This window comes from Passer montanus, unplaced genomic scaffold (assembly GCF_014805655.1).
Source record: "Passer montanus isolate IOZ18808 unplaced genomic scaffold, ASM1480565v1 scaffold8, whole genome shotgun sequence".
Taxonomy (NCBI): domain Eukaryota; kingdom Metazoa; phylum Chordata; class Aves; order Passeriformes; family Passeridae; genus Passer; species Passer montanus.
The window spans coordinates 5,093,243-5,111,204 of record NW_024373256.1 but is presented as its reverse complement, the minus strand read 5'-3'; the positions used below and the strand labels follow the sequence as shown (position 1 = coordinate 5,111,204).

At 48.3% G+C, this 17,962-nt stretch overlaps 1 protein-coding gene across 2 annotated transcripts in view; it reads right to left on the bottom strand.

Moving 5' to 3' along the window:
- INTS1 (integrator complex subunit 1) overlaps window positions 1-17,468 on the bottom strand; it is a 28,018-nt gene extending 10,550 nt beyond the window's left edge. The window contains exons 1-31 of one of the 2 annotated variants that reach the window (XM_039732327.1): window positions 17,282-17,468; window positions 16,814-17,104; window positions 16,061-16,257; window positions 15,732-15,869; window positions 15,000-15,159; window positions 14,523-14,628; window positions 14,081-14,267; window positions 13,806-13,951; window positions 13,362-13,503; window positions 12,850-13,026; window positions 12,492-12,600; window positions 11,952-12,072; window positions 11,205-11,282; window positions 10,545-10,702; window positions 9,280-9,376; window positions 8,613-8,704; window positions 8,233-8,293; window positions 7,653-7,850; window positions 7,256-7,385; window positions 6,911-7,090; window positions 6,670-6,819; window positions 5,980-6,159; window positions 5,688-5,792; window positions 4,714-4,881; window positions 4,285-4,396; window positions 3,748-3,909; window positions 2,851-2,997; window positions 2,375-2,473; window positions 1,882-2,006; window positions 870-1,184; window positions 129-288 (exon numbers count right to left, since the gene is read on the bottom strand). In XM_039732327.1, the coding sequence (XP_039588261.1) occupies window positions 129-288; window positions 870-1,184; window positions 1,882-2,006; window positions 2,375-2,473; window positions 2,851-2,997; window positions 3,748-3,909; window positions 4,285-4,396; window positions 4,714-4,881; window positions 5,688-5,792; window positions 5,980-6,159; window positions 6,670-6,819; window positions 6,911-7,090; window positions 7,256-7,385; window positions 7,653-7,850; window positions 8,233-8,293; window positions 8,613-8,704; window positions 9,280-9,376; window positions 10,545-10,702; window positions 11,205-11,282; window positions 11,952-12,072; window positions 12,492-12,600; window positions 12,850-13,026; window positions 13,362-13,503; window positions 13,806-13,951; window positions 14,081-14,267; window positions 14,523-14,628; window positions 15,000-15,159; window positions 15,732-15,869; window positions 16,061-16,257; window positions 16,814-17,104; window positions 17,282-17,339 (4,549 nt within the window). In that variant the 5' untranslated portion in view covers window positions 17,340-17,468. The remainder of the gene's footprint in view (window positions 1-128; window positions 289-869; window positions 1,185-1,881; window positions 2,007-2,374; window positions 2,474-2,850; window positions 2,998-3,747; window positions 3,910-4,284; window positions 4,397-4,713; window positions 4,882-5,687; window positions 5,793-5,979; window positions 6,160-6,669; window positions 6,820-6,910; window positions 7,091-7,255; window positions 7,386-7,652; window positions 7,851-8,232; window positions 8,294-8,612; window positions 8,705-9,279; window positions 9,377-10,544; window positions 10,703-11,204; window positions 11,283-11,951; window positions 12,073-12,491; window positions 12,601-12,849; window positions 13,027-13,361; window positions 13,504-13,805; window positions 13,952-14,080; window positions 14,268-14,522; window positions 14,629-14,999; window positions 15,160-15,731; window positions 15,870-16,060; window positions 16,258-16,813; window positions 17,105-17,281) is intronic. The other variant, XM_039732328.1, reaches the window with a different exon arrangement.
- Between the last annotated feature and the right edge of the window lie 494 nt (window positions 17,469-17,962).

Sequence of the window (17,962 nt, the reverse complement as noted above, 5' to 3'; positions counted from 1 at the left end):
CTTTTGTAACTCCTTATGACACCTGTGTAAAAGGCTCCCCACAACACTTCCTGCTCCAGGTGCAGTTTTGTGTCTTTCTTGTCCCACTTTGTCCCCTCTGAGTCCCATAAGCTGCCCAGTGCCAGTACCATCAGTGATCCTGTGCCTTGAGGAGTATTGCACAGCAAAGGCCTTCAGCTGAGCTCGCAGGGGACCATCTTCCACTGCGGGGTTCTCCAGCCACTGCAGCATCTGCATGAGCACTTTGAAGAAGAGCGAGGAGAAGGCAGTGTCCTGTGGCACGGAGCGCTGGGAAGAAATTCTTACAGTGAGGGTGGTGAGGCATTGGCAGAGGTTGCCCAGAGGTTCTGGACTCCCCATCCCTGGAAGTGTTCAAAGCCAGGTAGGATGGGCTTGGACCAACCTGGCCTAGGGAAAGGTGCCCCTGCCCATGGCAGAGGAATTGGAGCCAGGTGATCTTTAAGGTCCCTTCCAACCCAAACCATTTTATGACTCTATGAATTAGACTTCTGCTCTCAAACTGCAAATACCCTGGCTTGCAAGACACATCCAATGCTACAGAACAGCACAGACTACAGATCCCCAAACCAGCAGAGACCTACAGCTGTAAATCCAATAAACGGTTACCAGGCTGTGTAAGGTGCACTAACTCCAGGTAATCTCAGCAGTGCCAAGCTAATGCTGCCAACCTGCATCCAAGATGCCCATGGCCAGGCAACCTGAGCTGAGCATTACAGAACGTGCACACAGCAGAGCAGATGCCCTGCAGATTTCCCATTTGTCCCTCACCCCTCTTTATGAAATGCTCCTAAACAGATTTCCCATTTGTCCCTCACCCCTCTTTATGGGATGCTCCCCAAGGCACTCACGTGGTACTGGTAGAGCTGGCGCATGAGCGGGCAGGAGATGAAGTGGTGGCGGTGCATGGCCATGACCAGGGCGCCGCTGTGCGCGGAGTTGAGCAGCGCAGCCACGGCCTGCAGCAGCCGTGCCGCCATCCCGCTGCCTGTGGCTCCACTGGCTGTCACCCCAGTGCCTGTGACCCCGCTGGCCGTGACCCCGCTCTCCGGCGCGGCCCCTTGGCGGATGCGGGCCAGCTCCTGCCCCAGGGACTGCTGCAGTGCCAGCGCCAGCGGCCGCAGGCTGGAGTTCTGCCACCGCGGGTCCGGGGTCAGTGGGAAAAGCTGGGGAGATACAACAGGGAGTACATTTATGACAGACAATGAAAGGATTGCTGCACCACGAGCACCCCGAGGCAGAGGAGCGATTCACCTTGTACAGTTATACTGACTGTAGGCTAACGGGAACCTTCTGATACAGCTTCTGTTATGTTCTAGTGCCTGGCACATGAACATAAGCAGCATCTCTGCAACCCCAACATGATTATCAACACTGACACTGCAGGGGAATCCTGCTACCCAAACACCAACAACCAACTTGGCCAATTAATTCCCTGTAGGCTCCTTCTGGAGTCAGTGGAGGGAGGGAAGCTCTGTAAGCAGACAAGCCAGAGTACAAATGCTGTTTGCACACAGCTTTGCTGCCAGGGCCCTGTGAGCATTTCACAAATCCTGCATCCACTGCTGAGAGGAAAGGCACTATGCACAGAACAAACAAGGTGCAGAGACAGCAACATACTAGTAGGTACTGACAGTACCAGGCACGATCAAAAGCCACATCACGTTCCAACTACAAGAAAAAATTCCTGCCAGTATCAACTCCACCAGGCTGTAATGGCACAGCCTCATTACATCAGGGCTTTCATATTTATTGCCTGCAAACACTGCAGGATAAGGAGTCACAAGATGCAAGTGTAAGAGAAATGGATTTTGTAAAGCTGCTGCAGGGAAGCAGCTACTCAGCTGGAGCTTATAACAGTACCTGCAGCAAGATTCCTGCCAGATCATCTTCTGGGCCCAGAACACGGACCTGGCTCAAGGCCCGGATCCGACTCTGACTTTGAGAGTTTTCAGGACTGGATTTTGACCTTGCAGTCTCAGCGCTGTCTGCAAGAGGAATAAAAGGAAAAGAATGAAAATGCTGTTATGGTAGATAGCATCTGGAGCCCCAACACCAGATCACCTTCAGCTTTACAGTCTCTACTGAGGAATTCAGCAGCTTTTCTCTTCATTTCAAGCAAGACCTACTTTTCCATATGACTCAGAAAAACTCACTGTAATAAACTCCAAAAATACTGGAATTTCTCTCTTTGCCAGAAGCAAAAAACTCTAGCAAGGACTGGTGTCTAACCATAGCTTGCTGGTTTATTACAACATGACTGCTTTTTAAGACATCTCTGCCTGTTCCTCTCAACAGCAACAAAGGAGGGATGTTTGGAAGATGACTTTGATATTTAGGCTACCCTGGGCAGTACCTCGGCGGGCTGGTAAGGAGGCAGTAAGCAGGGAGTGGAAAGTCTGGCCTCCTGTTGCTCCTCTCTCATGTTGAACCTCCACAAGATGAGCCATGTAGTCTGAAGAAAGAAGGAAATAAAAGCACATCATCATCTTGCCCTCTTCATTAAAGCAGGACAGAATTGGCTGTTTGTACAGCTCCTACAGACAAGAGAATCTGCTTTGTATGATGCCTTGAAAGCTTTATTTCTCTTACAAAGTACCTTCCAAAGTTCTTTTTGACTCTGTACATTCCAATCCAAAAATTCCTCCTCTATTTTGGGAAATACAGCCAAGGGCCACCCAGGTGTCTACAGTGACAACACGCTGCCAAAGCAGCCTGTGCACAAAGTTTGCTGAACTAGCTTGGCTTTTTCCAAGGAAGTCACAGGAGATACTCATGGAATCTGTTCAAGAAAAAGTTAAATGCCTAGTCAGCCTCCTCTGTAACTCTTACTTTTGTCCATGATGTTCTGCTCCAGCGTCTGTGGGTCATGAGATACTGCCTGATCCAGGTACTGCAGAAGTTTGCTCATGCTGGAAACTGGGATTCCAAAGGACTGAACAAAGAGAAGCAGCTGCTGTGGCTCCAGGTCCTGCAGGGCTGCAACAGACAAACACTGAGTCCTCAGACCTCTGAACTGTCCATGGAGGGTCACATTTATTACCTGATCTTTATGCTTTTGTCTGGACCAACAGTGACACATTAATGACAGAGCTGTAGAGAGCCTAAAGCCAGAAGTCTGACAGCTGCCTACTATATTTTCTTTCCTCTGCAAATCATTGCTGCCTTATTGCATCTTCCAGTTAATTCACTCACTGGCTAATCTGATCTTCTGTTTTAATTTTATTAGAACCTCAGCAATGCAATCATTCGTATTAAAAAATAACTTCCACCCTATCTCTTGATGGCTGCAGGCAGGAATTATTGAATAATTCAATCACTGGCTATAGACAGCTGTCATTTAATTAGTAAAATGGGATGAAAGCTCTGAATACCAAGAAGAAAGAGAGCCCTGACGAGTGGTATGAGGACCAGAGTAACCAGAGGTTTAGCTTACATCCTTTAGGCACAGCTTTCCACAGTGCTGTGCCTGTTGTCTGGTGATTGCATAGCTTAGTTCCATCTGCATTGTAGAAGAAATGGAACCTCAATTCAGAGTCTCCCACTCCTTTAAAATACACTGGAAGGGGAATATCCATTCAGACTCACTCCCCTACTTTAAAAGTAACGGAGACAGATGGCTACACCCAAAGGCATCCAAATAGGATGGCTGGGCACACCTGAGCAAGGAAGGCTCTCCCTTTCCTTCCAGCAGGGTTTGGAACACCAGCAGACATGGCACAGGCTCACCTGCATCCACGAGCCGTGGGACCTCGGAGCGGATCATCCGCAGCTTCAGCCAGTCAGGGAGCAGCAGAGCCTCCTCGGAGGTGTCAACCAGAAATGCAGTAGGAAGGGGCTTTTTCTCAGGGAACCATATATCCAGTAAGGTGTAAAAATCACCATCCCCTGCTTAAGAGTGGATAAAAAATTATTTCCCATGTTCACAAGCACCTAGAATGCCCTGCCCTTCTCTATCAATACATCAGAACACATCATTGTTTTGGCATTTCCTGCTGTCTGCAGAAAGAAAAAAACAAAACAAAACAAAACAAAAAGGAAAAAAAAAAACAAAACAAAAAAACCAAACAAACAAGCAAACCAGCCTGCAAATCCGTCACTCTTTGCAGTAATATTCCAATAACAGCTATAAACATGTACTACAAGGTCAAACCTGTGAGTAGGATTAATACCAGTCTGACCTGTTAGGAGACAGCAGACAGAGAAAAGACATCCTGTATTGACCATTACCCCCCAAAAAAAAAAATCTGAGCATACTTCACTGACCTTGAGGTGGCCCCAGTGTCAGCAGAATAACCATGGCATGGACCACAAGGATGTGCATGGTGGCTGTTTCCCCACTAGTCCAGCGAAGGAACACCTGATCCTGGGACTCTGACTGGAAAAAGGTAGGATAAGACAGGATGAGCAAAGGTGAGGAGAGAAAGGAGAACATGAGATTAGACAAATTTAGTCAGACCATAGTTCCCAGCACCTCCAACAGTGGTGACAAAAGATACTTGGGGAAAAGTTAAAAAGGCATTTTACAAACACATAGGCTTGGCTTTGATACTATGTCACAATCCAATTATTTTCAGATCAGGGAATTCTTGAGCTGGACTTGGTTTATTCAAATTGAGTAACCCATTAAAGGCTTCTGTTTTGTTAACCTGCCCAGTGTCTGTGCCCTGCTGGGGCAAGGCAGGAGGCACTCACCCAGCTGTACACCTCCTCGCCCTCCTTGCTCTGCCGCATGCGCTTGATGTAGCGGGAGAAGATGGAGAGCAGAGCCACGAGCACTGCATCTGACTCAGCACTGTAGGAGAGCTTGGAGAACAGGTGGGACATGATGGTGGAGCGCTCCACAATCAGTCTGGCAACATCCTGCAGGGAGAACACATCCAGGAGGTCTTTACACAGCCAGGTCCCACTGTTTCACTGCACCATGCTCTCCAGCTCCCATCATCAGCCCAGTACACACTACTCTGGAGATCAGAACTGACACAGGAGGGAAAAGGCCGGTGCTTTGCATGCATCTCACAGTGCCCCAGTGGAGCACAGATGCATTCTGATGCACCCCATTACAAAGTAAGCATTTACATAGCATTACTCTGAAGAAAAAGATCTCCTGATGCTTATCATTCAACCTCCTCTGTGCATCCAAACACAGGCACTATCAGCACATGAGCCTTAAAAGCAACAAAAAAAGTACCCAGGGAGAAAAAAAGAAAAAAAATTCATTATTAAAAAAATCACCAAAAGCTTTTCTAAAAAGAAAAAAACGCACACAAGCAAACCAACCCAGCAATCTAGTTTTGGTTATGGGGAGTACATATCCCACCACTGAAGTTCCTAATTTCCCATTATTTCTGCAAACACATATGACTGTAGGTTTAGCACCTGCTTACTTACGAAACACTGCCAGGTGGTGCAATTTCTATCAAAACACTATCCATTCTTGCATTCCCCATTCCAGCTGATGGGCTGCTGCACCAGAGGTTATTGCTCTGATTATCATTACATTATATAAGCCTAAGACATAGGCTTGCCTTTCAACCCATGCACAGACACAAACATGCAGTTATCAGAGTAACACACGCCCCAAAACTCATCCTGGTGGTACAGCAAGTCCCATGCCTACCACTGTCCTGGGACATGCCATGTGTTCCCCACACAATCCCTCCTCTCACCAGAGCAAGGTCGTTGTGCTGTCCCTGCTCCTCCACTGGGGCGTGCTGGGAGAGGTACACCAGGTAAGCACTGATGGTCTGGGGATCTGTCTCCATGTGGATAGCCTGGAATGAGAATTCCTTTCATTAGAAATCAGGATTTAATGAAAACAAGCACCAGCATAAGCAAAATTCTTCTGCAAGCACACAAACATGCCAACATCACAGCCATATCCAGTTTGTTTAGATCTGTTTCAGCACTAGCAGAAAAAGAACAAACCTGACACTCCTCCCTTCAGCTGCTTCCACCCACCTGCTGCAAGGCCAGAGCTGTCGTGGCTCTCACACTGTCAAACAGTGGCAGCCTTGGGAGGTCCCTCAGCAGCCACTGATATCCCTGCAGCAGCTCAGAATCACCAGAGTCTTCTTCCATGGGGTGATCCTTCTCTTCCCCATCACGCATTCCTCCTTCCGACAGCACCAAGGACAGGCCCTGCACAAGTCACACACATACAGCTGTTGTACATGAAGCCACAGCTGGACTGCTAGTTTCACATTAGTGAATATAACAGGAACAAGCTTCAAACACCACAGAATGCTCCAAATGCAGCACACAACAGATTTAATCTCATATAATGTGTCTTCTTGACAGATACCCTGCTTGAAGTTTCAGTCTGAGCACCAGGCACTCACTCACACTACTCACAGAGAACAGCCTCTGCCAATTACTCCACATGGCACATGATCTCCTGAGCCTACACCTGAACTCTACAGGAAACATAGTAAATCCAGCTCTATCTTAAGTACAACTTAGCTGTTGAACAATAACTTCTGAGCAGCAGGGAGCAGAAGTGCATTTGACGGGGTTTGGAGATTGAGACAAGTCACAGAAGGAGGATGACATGGAACAATTTCACTGTGCTGGATCTGGACTCAAGATAACCAAGGGCTCTGCCCTGGGCTTCAGACAGACCCTAGTCAAGATGATTTTCATTCTGCTCACCTTCATGGCCAGGACCCTGGAAGCCACCTGGGAGGAGCTCAGGCGCCGCAGGAAGTAATCAAGCACCTCACAGGTTGTCTGTTCATCTGCTTTGGGTCCCAACAGCAAGTCTTGCAAGCGTCCAAGCAACTGCCTTTGTTTCTGCTGTCTCTGTGGAGTGATAAGTTTGTCTGTCCAGTGAAATCAAATCTGGGCTGCACAGAAAGTAGGTAACAGAAGGGAGCCCCAAGAGACTGCTCACCTGGCGTTTCTTGGCACGCTGGTCCTTACTCTCACCCTCCTCTTCTTCTTCACCTGAGGTTGATTCATCAGCAGCATCATGAAGCAGGAACTCACAAAGACACTGCACGGGCAGGACATCCAAGGAGCCCTCACTGGACTGAACCAGATCTGCCAGCCATGGCATTGACTGTGATGAGGCCTGAGAAGGATGAGAGTAGCAAGGTCAGCAGAACATAGATGTAGCATACTGATAATTTAATTCCTGAGCAGCAAACCACCTTCCCCTGAATCTCACTTAGCTTATTTTTGTCCCTTGCTCTGCTGAAGTTTCAGAGGCAAGGGATCCAGTCCCAGCACAGCCCACCTGTCTCTGGATGATGTTGAGAAGAAAGTCAGGATGGCGACTGCGACACAGAAGGTGGCCCAAGCGAAGAGACTGGTTCAGGCTCTTCACCTGCTCCAGAACATGGGGTGGAGGTCTGCGAGGGGGGCCCCTGCCACAGAAACAGCAAGTTACAGGCTGACAGAACTTCACTCTGATGTGAGGAGGATCAGTCAGCTCTGTAGTGCATGAGGGGTTTATAGGAAGGTGGCAGGCATGTTGGAACCAGATGATCTTCCAACCAAAACCTTTCTATGATTCTGTGATCCCACAGGGTTCTTCTTCCCCACATCAACCACCCCGTGGAGGAGCAGGGTTTCCTCACTAGTGCTGTTAACTAGGATTTCATGATGGTACTAGAACGCAGAAGGCTACTTACTGAGGGTCCAGACTTGTCAGCTGGGACAGCAAGAGGCTGCTGCTCTCTGTAATTGTTTGTTTTGTGGATGCAGCTGCCAGATGACCTTCAAATGCAAGAATCTCCTGTTTTTCTCTCTGGGAGATTTGAAGTTCACGATTAATCATCTCTGTGCGTGTCTCCTCATCCGTCAAGGTACATTGAGGATAGGAATAATTACTGAGAAAATAAGTTTAAAAAAAAGGAAATGGTTATCTTGTTCTATTCAAAATTCATGAACCACAGTCAGAAAGAACACAGGACCTCAGCTCTGACAGACAACATAGGAAAACCAAGTAGTTTCTCAGTGGAACCAGGAGGCTGAGACCTTCTCAGCAAGGCACAGCAGTCATCCCCCTCCCCCTTTTTCTCAGCTTTATTCCCTTGCTTATAATATTTTTGTCAAGGGAAGGCACTTTTCCCACTCCAACTGCAGTGTTGATGCCAGTTTATCTTACACAAGTCCCACTGGAAAGGAAGCAGTTGCATGGCACAAACTTAATTCAGAAATGTGTGTTTTCAGTGGTCTGTTTGATATACATAGGGATTTAACCATACTAACTTGGTCATGACCATTTCCATGAGCATCTTTAGAGAGGGGTACTCCTCCCATGCAGCCAGACCTGCAGCAGAGAAGAACTATAAGGAACACAGGAAAAAAAATAGAGCCTTTATATACACTCTAACACATTGCAAGGTGGGGAAACACAAACTTGAGAACAGCTCATAACACTCAGAGCACAAACAAGGCAATTCCAGCCACATGCTGGTCCAAACCCCACCTGCACACATTTTTCACCCACAGGAGATACACAGGTATTTAAGTGCAGTTACCTCACCAACCCAGCACAGGCCTTGCATACAAGCAACCAGACTTCTGCAGAAAGCACTTCGGCCACCTTTTGCAGCAGAACTGGTATCCTGAGAAATGTCCAAACTCACCAATATTTTCAGGATTGAATGCAGCCACTACGAGCAGGAGAGGCCAGGCTTTCCAGTATAGAGTAGAAATAGCTAGATTTGGAGGCTGGTACCTGCAAAAGCCATCAACAGAGATAAGTGTGGTCAAGTTTGTTTCCTTAAGCCCATCTCAAGTCTGCTTTTCTCCTTAATCATGCACTGTTTAGATTCAGTCATGCCAGTTCAGTGCTTTTCCCAACAAAAAGACAGCCCACACCCACCCAAAAATCCTTTCAGGAGGGAAAGCAGGATTCAGCTGAAGATTTCTAGGGCAGTCAAGTTTAGTTCCTTAAGCCTGCTTTTCACTTTAATCATGCACTGTTTAGATTCAGTCATGCCAGTTCAGTGCTTTTCCCAACAAAAAGACAGCCACACCCACACAAAATCCTTTCAGGGGGGAAAGCAGGATTCAGCTGAAGATTTCTAGGGCAGAAAGGTCAGTGCTTGCAGACCAAAGTACATTCCACAACTCGGGTCTTGGACTGCTCTAGGAAAATACCCACCTGAACATGACCATGAAAATCCTTGTCATTTTGTTATTACAAATTTTAATAGAGAAAAGCATCTTAAAATCTGTGAGCTGGTAATGTTAGTCACAAGGTGAAAGTGAGCTAGATCACAGCAAGATTATCTGTGTGATAAGTCTTACCCTGGAGGTAGCTGGATATTCTCTGGATGGTGATAAGTGCACAGATTTAAGACTGCATCGATCAGCTGGATTCTTTCTACCCTCAGGACCTCAACATCTGGAGGAGAAGAAAAGACTGAACAAGTTATTGACCTGTCTACCTACCTGAAAGTCCTTCAAAAAAAGCAGCACAGTATAAAAGAATTTTACTTCAAGCAACTATGTTATTGTGGGCTTGTTCTTGTGATATTACAGAAACAAAAAAATCAACATTTAAAGAGCAACAACACTTAAAAAATCCTATAAGTCAATATATAAAGATATGGAGCTTTTCAGCAGCAATCTGGTTTAAATTCTTAAGGGTACTTTTTTTCCCAAATGCATCCAATATGATACTTGTAACTTTTTTAGAACTTGGATACACTCTTTCAGGTAAGCAACAAATCTGCTCAGAACTCCTGGGGCTTAAAGGAACTAAAAATGCATTTCAACTTTGTTGCAAGTTTTCAGATTCACTCTGAGTTTTCCAGTACATGAAATGGGACAGGATTTAAAATCCTATAGGAGAGGCTGGACACATTTTGAAAGGATACTGAACAGCAACAAAGCAAGCAAAGTCTAGATCCTTCCACAAGCATTGAGCAGTTCAAGATCACTCTTTGCCATCAACCAGTCAGCACTAAGAGCATGCAAGATGCTTTAGAATCAAACTATGACAACATCCTCAATTCTGCCACAAACACATACAGCTCAGCTGAATGGATGTATTTACCAGCAATGCAGGAATTTAGACAAATGCTAAATGAATTCATAAAAGGAGTAAGAGTAAAGATTGCTTTTGTAACTGCTATTCTGTAAGTGTTCCAATAATGGACTTGGGAAGAGCACACAATTGGTTAATTAATTTAACTTCCAATCCTTCCATTTCTGCATAGCCTACAAATTTCATTTTACAGTACGTACAAAGGACTAAATTGAATTTTAAAATGCTGACTCAAAACTCTGGGTGGTTGTTCACAGTCCTTCATTCTCCACACAACCAATAATTTCCCAAACACTCCACGATACAAAATTAGAAACAGTAAGAAAAAACAAGAAGCCTCTCTAGTGAGAAAGCAACAGCAGCATGTCTGGTTTTGAGCCAAATGTTTAACCATCACGACTAAAATATGCTTTAAGTGATGCAAAGGCTCTTTGGTAGGTGGTAGGAGCTGTCTCAGCCCTGGGTGGCAATAGGAGGGAGACAGAAGCAAGCCCTGGCTGGTGGGAGCTGTGTGCAGCCTCACCATCTGCTTGCACAGCTGCAGCCCTCTTCACCAAGTGGTCGGCGAGCTCCATGGCGTCGGCGGGGCCCAGGGGCAGGTCCCGCGACAGCCCGATGACCAGGATGCGCATCAGCGTGTCCTCCAGGATGGGCACCTCGGAGCACAGGCGCAGGAAGAAGCTGCAGGACACACCAGACATCAATCACACCTTGGACAACAGTGCGAGGGCTCCTGGAACACTCCACAGACCCTACAGCTCGTCTGAGCAGAAGATACATCACAGCTTCTTTCCGATCTCAAATGCAACTATTTGAAACAAATTATTATCCGAGTATCACTTGCAGTGCCTTGCACCTCCACGCTTCAGCCTCCTTAAGTCTGAGCTCCCTAATGTCACCCCAGTTACCCACACACTGTGGGGCTGCTCTCCTTACAATTACACTGTCAAGATACAGAACAGCTTGGCACAGGGAACTGGAATGAAGGAGGAAGAGAAACAGATGGAGAGTGGAACAACACCCCCCAGTTTTATGGCAGTGTAACAGATGAAGAAAATCTGAGCACAGTTCCAAGCCTTTCCAACACAGAGCTATATAAGGATCACCAGAAAACACCCATTCCTCTGCCTCCAGCCAGAGCAGCTCCCCACCTGCACCCACCACGGGAGGGGCACACACTCACTTGCGGTCACTCTCAGGGGGCCAGTTGTCCCATTTGTAGTAGGTTTCTGGCTGCTCTGTGAAAAGCACCTTGTGGAGGCTGTAGGGATGAAGAGGACAGTAAACACCATCTGTGAGGCTTAAGAATACATACAACAGTCCAGTCTCCCTCAAATCCTGCTAAAGCTTCCCAACCTGCACATGAAGGAGCCCCCTCAGATAAATGAGTCTAACAACAGTAACATGATTCAGAATTGAGAGGACTGTACAATCAATATGGGCTCTGGGCTTTTATATTTTCAGTAGCCTACCTTGCTTACTATTAATTCTGGCTTGAAATGCCTCAGTAATGCCTTGTGTGTGTCAAGACCCCAGAATACCATCTGTCCTCCAGAAGACAGAACTATCTGTGGAGCCCTCAGCCATACAGCCTTAAAAAGGATGTCAAACAAAAAAACAACAAGGAGTCCAGAGGGAATTTGTTTGGTCAGATAGCTAAAAATCCCCTGGTCAGATAGCTAAAAATCCCCTACTGAGTGGATCCAAATAATATAAATCTGAAATATTTTCCACTATCATATATTTCTGGTACGAGGATGCATCTGAAGGAATTTCAGAGGGAGACAGTCCCTGCTAAAACTGTTTCTGCACCCTGTCTGAAAATGGGAGACAAATCTAACCAAACCCTGGTGCACACCTGGCTCTTCATAATATATCAGTGCTGGGGAAGGGACTGGTTATACGCAGACATGACCAGGCTGATTCTCACCAGTGCACATAGTCCTTAGGAGCCAGCTTGCTGATAGATGGAACAACTGTATGCAGCCACCAGACAGCATCACGCTGGATAGCAGCAATTTGGTTCTGGAAAGAGCGCAGCACTTCCAGGTCTGAAAAACAATCAGGGCACAAAATACACACATGGGCCTCATCAGAAGTATGGTGGTTTCAAATTAGTAACCAGGACTCTGAGGCACCAACAGTAAATCACAGAATCACTGAATGGTTTGAATTGGAAGGAACCTTAAAGATAATTTTGTTTCAATTCCTGCACCACACCTTCCACTAGAGAAGGGGAACCAGAAGAGTGTATGAGAAAGACTTGAGTACCCCAGCTCTGACAGAACAGGATCTTTGCTTTCTGACACGTGCTACAGCAAAACCCCAGCCATGCAAATGCCACATCCCCAATCTCTGTCAGCCCCAGGATGACAGCAGGCTCCCAACCCTAGTGATGTTCTCCCAACATCAGGGGCATATATCTACTAAGATGCTCATCCTCAGAGAGAACCTAGGTTCTTCTGCTTACTCTTTTTCTCTCCTTTGTCCCAAGCAATTCCAGCCTCCTTCACCTGGGCTGTGATACCAAGCATCATGGAGACAGCTAGCAGGTCGGTTATGTGGATGACAAATCGCTCCTTAAAATAGAAAAGAAAAAAAAAAAGAGTTGAATAGCAACACCCAGAGCTGCCTTTTGGAAGTGTTCTGTCATCAAAAATTATGAACGTGGATGTTTGGAAATGAGATATGGGAGTGCTGCTATGAGACACACAAATAGTGACTCACTCAGACACCAAAGAGCAAAAGGAAGAATGGCCAGGAAATCAGACACAGAAGAGCTCAGTGCATCACTGGCACATCCAGCAGCACAAGGTCAAAAATGGTACCTTGAATTCCATCTCTGCATAGAGGGCCTCCTTCCGCTCCTGCATGAGGCCCAGACAGAAGGCCTGGAAGTTGATCTCATGCTTTGTCTGTTTGATGATCTCTCTCAGCAGAGCCCGTGAAGCTCGCAGGTAATCGTCCTTGGTGGTCAACAGGTCCTGGAACACCATTGCCAGGTACTGGGGCCACACAGAGAGAAAACTTTCAGTGCACTGTAATGGGTCTGCATCCACAGAATGAAGAGACACAAGGAAACCATGCTGGAGGTATCCTGTCCTTCAGACCCCTGGGAGCTGTAATGATGTTTCTCTCATGAAACTGCATTATCACCCAGAATGTGGGAGCTAGAAAATGCCCATTTAAGTTTATTCCTACCAAGAATAATTATGTAATTTCAAAATAGTATGATACAGATCAGACAGCTGTCTGTGATAAGATTCATCTGAGCCTCAAAACAAAATCTGCCAGGTGGGGTTCTGGGGTTACCATCAGCCATCCAAGACACTGCACCTACCTTTGGAGCTTGCTCTGAGCTGTGCTGAAGCACAGTATACAGGATCTGCATGTTGTTGGGATTTCTTGCATTTGATAGTTCATTGAAAATCACAAACTTAATGGTGGTGCCCAGGTTATCCCTGTGTGCATTCAGCAGCTCCCTGCAAGGGAAGACCAGAGATACCTGAACTGACATTTCTTTGAAGCTGGACACATTCATTCCATTTCTCCTCGAAGTACTTAGCACACAAAAGTGAAAAGGATAGAACAGCACATATCAAAGGATAATATCAAAGGACTACTGAAAGATTTCTAGGACAATGAAATTCATTTAAATGAACACAAGACACTCCATGCCCCAAGCTGGTATTTAACACCACTGTGCAGAGAAACTGAGACTGTCAAGTCCTTGGGCACATCTCCCACAGTGCTTTCCCTTCCTGTCACCGACCCAGTCACTCACCTGACACACAGCATGTAGTGGTTGAGAAGGACTTTTGGCTTGAGACGAATTTTGATCAGGTTGGAGATAACTTCCATGTCCTCTGAGCTGTGGGTGTTACAGTTCATACAGACTGACATCAGCAAGTCCTGAGCTGGCTTGGTCAACTGCAGAAAAAGAGCAGAAAGACTGCAGCCACTCGCCATTACGGACCAGAAACGCAACTGGAGTACAGCATGCAGCCCTCCTGGCTGGATTCCAGACCAGGGCTGTGCTTCAGCAGCTCCTCTCCTTACCTTTGGATTCTGCAGCCACATCTCCAGCCTCTGCACGGCCATCTGGCGCACCTCTTTGTAGCCACAGGTTGCTGTGAGGAGCCGCAGGAGGTTCCTGGAGACATTGTCCATGGGCTGCCGCCGGTTCAGCTGGTCCCGGAGCATGTCCAGCACATATTCCTCCACACTCTCTGCAAGGTCTTCATACCTGCACACAGACCGAACTTTACCCATTTCCAGAAAAGCCAGTCCAGAGATCAGCACTCTTTCTTCTTTGTGGTATGACTTGCAAACCAAAAAAATCCCCTCTTTTCTCCTGGAACCAGTTTTATCTTTATCAACGTCACCCAGCAGATGCCACAGGAGCACAGAGCTCCTGCCACAGCTCTGCAGGGTGGGTGAGCACAGACACCTCTACAGACACAGCTGCACACAACTGTTAGGAGAGGAAGAGCCACTGTACCTGGGCATGAGCTGGCCCGCCTGCTCCGGGCTCATTTTCTCCTCTGCAATCAGCAGCTCACTCTGGCTGTCCTCCTCCTCTGTCATGGAAGGGTGTGGGCTACTCCCTAAGAGAGACCAGGACACACACACTCCATGAGACAACTCCTCTCCCCAGAGATCAATCACTGGACACAGCACACAACTCCTCTCTCTAGAGATCAATCACTTGTGCTCTGGCTTGTTCAGCTTCTTTCAGGGATCCCTTTCAGAAAGATCATAGCCTCTCACACTGCATCCCATACAGGCCCATTTTTCACTACCCCCAAACATCCCCTGGACATGAAAGAGCCCCAAAAAGAAGAAAAGCAATGCCTAGAACTCAAAGCCTGGTCTATATGACTCCATCTAACACCAAACTATTCTCACAAGTCAATAAGCACTGCAGGCTCCATCCTCTCCCTAAACCTTTGCTCCTGGTTCCCAAACATCTTCTTACCAGCACTAAGGTCCCCTCCACTACGTCCAACTTCTCCATGCAAGAGCATGGTCTTAGGAGGCATCTTTGTGTTAAAAGCTGTCTGGATGTTATCCACAAATGTCTTGCAGTGAGGGCTGTCCACCCAGATGCGCTCCCCAAGGGAGTCCTCGATGTACACCTGCAGCAGGGAGCACAGCCCATTTCCATGGGGTTAATTAAGGAGCATTTGTGAGTTTTTATGAATTTCCAATATACAGAGTAGGGAACTAGCATAACCAGTGCATGGATGAAAACCAGAACAGATGATGATTACAAGAGCAAAAATATACACCACCACATCCCAAGCTCTACTGGGCACCTTCTCAAGAAAAACTTTACCATGACTTCTGCCATCAAAATATAGAAGCTGGTCAGCTCAGCCTTTTTTAAGTTAATGGGTTAAGTTAACACTGAAGAGAAAACAAGGACAGACTCCCAGAGACATCTCAGAAGAGCAGCATTAAGGCAACAAAAGGCAATGGAGGCTACATTCCAGAAACCCAAGGAGATTCTTTAAAAGGATGGGCCCAGACTCAAATTTCTGCCTTCTTCAATTGCATTCCCACAGTGGACAAGAGGACACTAGCCACCTCCACTAGCTACATCTGTAATAAATCCTGTGCTGCTCTCCTGCTCCAAAACATCCACATTTCTCAGCCCAGTCTGCCCACCACTGCCTCAGTCCAGCAGAAGCCCCCTCAGTTCACCGACCTTGACAAAGATCTCTGGCCAGTTCTCATCCTCTTCGTAAGCTGCCATGAGAAGGTTGCATGCCAAGACAGACACAAGACTATTCCCTTTGGCTTTGAAATTGATGGAAGCATCTCTTCGGAGTAGGCTGCACAGTGCCTGGAATAACATAAAACAATAAACAAATCATCTATCGAGAAAGCTTGCAGAGAAGCTGCAGAAATAGAAATACAAACTGCAGAGCTCTGGTATTTACAAAGCCATGCAGACCCCGCTCTGGTCTGAGAGAAAGTGCAGCTCTGCTCACAGTTTGGCAGGAATGATCCGTCAGTGACTTTGTGAGTCCTCACCTCAATGACCCCTTCAGTGGCAAATATGTTGGGTTTGATTTTTGCCAGGTACATGAGGCTCAGGTAGAGAGTGGTGTCAGGTTTGGCTCTGTTCATCTTCAGCTGCTTCACAGCTCCACACAGCACCCCCTCGATACGGTCATCGTTGCCCTCTGCCTCTGCTGCCTCAATCTCATCCAGCAGCACTGTGGGGACGACTGCAACCACCAACACAAGGCATCAGCATTTATCCTCACGCCAAATAACCACCCTGAGATGCTGCAGGACCAATCACAAGGGACAGCAAAGCACAGACCAGCTCACTTTTAGCCCCTGCAATAGGTTTTCCCTACTCAATTGCCATTAAAAGTTGTTTCACAACTGACAACGCCCCTTCATTGATTTTCCATGCTAGCACACTCCTCTGTGAATGTATCCAACATCAGAAACAGAATGACAATTCAATAGGCAACATCCAAACCCAGAGATTGCTAAAGAAGTATGTGAATAAAATACCACAATCCAGACTTTGAGATTTCCTCAAAGGAGTATTTCACATACAGCTACTAAACAGCTGTCAGACAGAATGAACGCAACCCAATGCCAGCAGAACAGAAAACCTTGAGTTCAGCCCAATATCCAGGCAAGGAAACCCTCGAGGACAGCACATAATTGCAGTGTGGGCTTCAAGAAAGATCCTGGGATGAGACTCCAGAGCAAGGAGAAGTTTCCCCGAGGCTTCCGTGCGACGGCAGGAGCGCAGCGACGCCTCACCTTCGATGGGGATGACAGACGGCTCCTTGATGGAGGGCGAGATGGCTCTTTTCTCCGCCACGGCCGCCTCTGCCAGGCGTCCCAGGGCGCTGAGGGGCGGCGTGGAGGAGAGCTTGGGCCGCTTGCTCAGCCCGGGCAGCCCCGCCGGGCCGGCCAAGGCGGCGGCCGCGTCCCGCTTGCGCTCCGAGGGCAGCCCGGGCGGCGCCGGCTTCAGCAGCGTGACGGCGGCCTTGCCCTCGCCGCTCTGCCCCTTGGAGCCCAGCGCGATGAAGTCTCCGGGCGGCGGGTGCGCTGCGAGGGGAGACACGGCCACAGTGAGGGACAGTGAGGGACAGCGCCCGCAGCCCCCCGCCCGCGGGACTCACCGGAGGGCTTGGGCACGGCGCTGGTGAGGGACAGGGAGCGACAGCGAGGGACAGCGAGGGACAGCGCCCGCAGCCTCCCGCCCGCCCGCCCCGCGGGACTCACCGGAGGGCTTGGGCACGGCGCTGGGCCGCCGCACGGCCGCCGCCTTCGGCCGGTTCATGGCGCCGCCGAGCACCGGCCCAGGGACGGACCGAGCGACGGCCGGGACGGACAGACAGACACCGGGCACCGACGGCCGGACAGACCGACGGCCGCGGCCACGCGGAAGCGGAACGGCCGCAGCGCACCGCCCGCCCCGCGGGGCAGCGCCGTCCGGCGGGCGGGAGGGGAACTGCACCGCCGGGGAGCCCGAGGTCGGCGGGGCTGCGGGATGCGGAAAATGTAAACATCTTCTTAAAAAAGGTGTTTTTTGGTGCTTGATCCGGCTCTTCTCCCACGCCACTAGCGGCAGGACTAGAGGACATAGTCTCAGGCAGCACCAGGGGGTGTTAAGCCGGGCATCAGGAGGAATTTCTTCACGGAAAGGGGGATTACAAATTGGAATGGGCTGCCCAGGGTGGTGATCGAGTCTCTGGAGGTGTTCAAGACATGACTGGACGCGGCACTCAGCGCCATGGTGTATGAAAAAGTGATTAGTCCACGGCTGGACTTGATTTTGGAGGTCTTTTCCAGCTTAAATGATTCTGTGATTGGGGGATCTGGGATCAAAGAGGGGAATCACGGAGGTGGGATTGGAGACTGCAGTCAGGGCCTGCAACTGGGGAGCTGAAAGTAGTGGCTGAA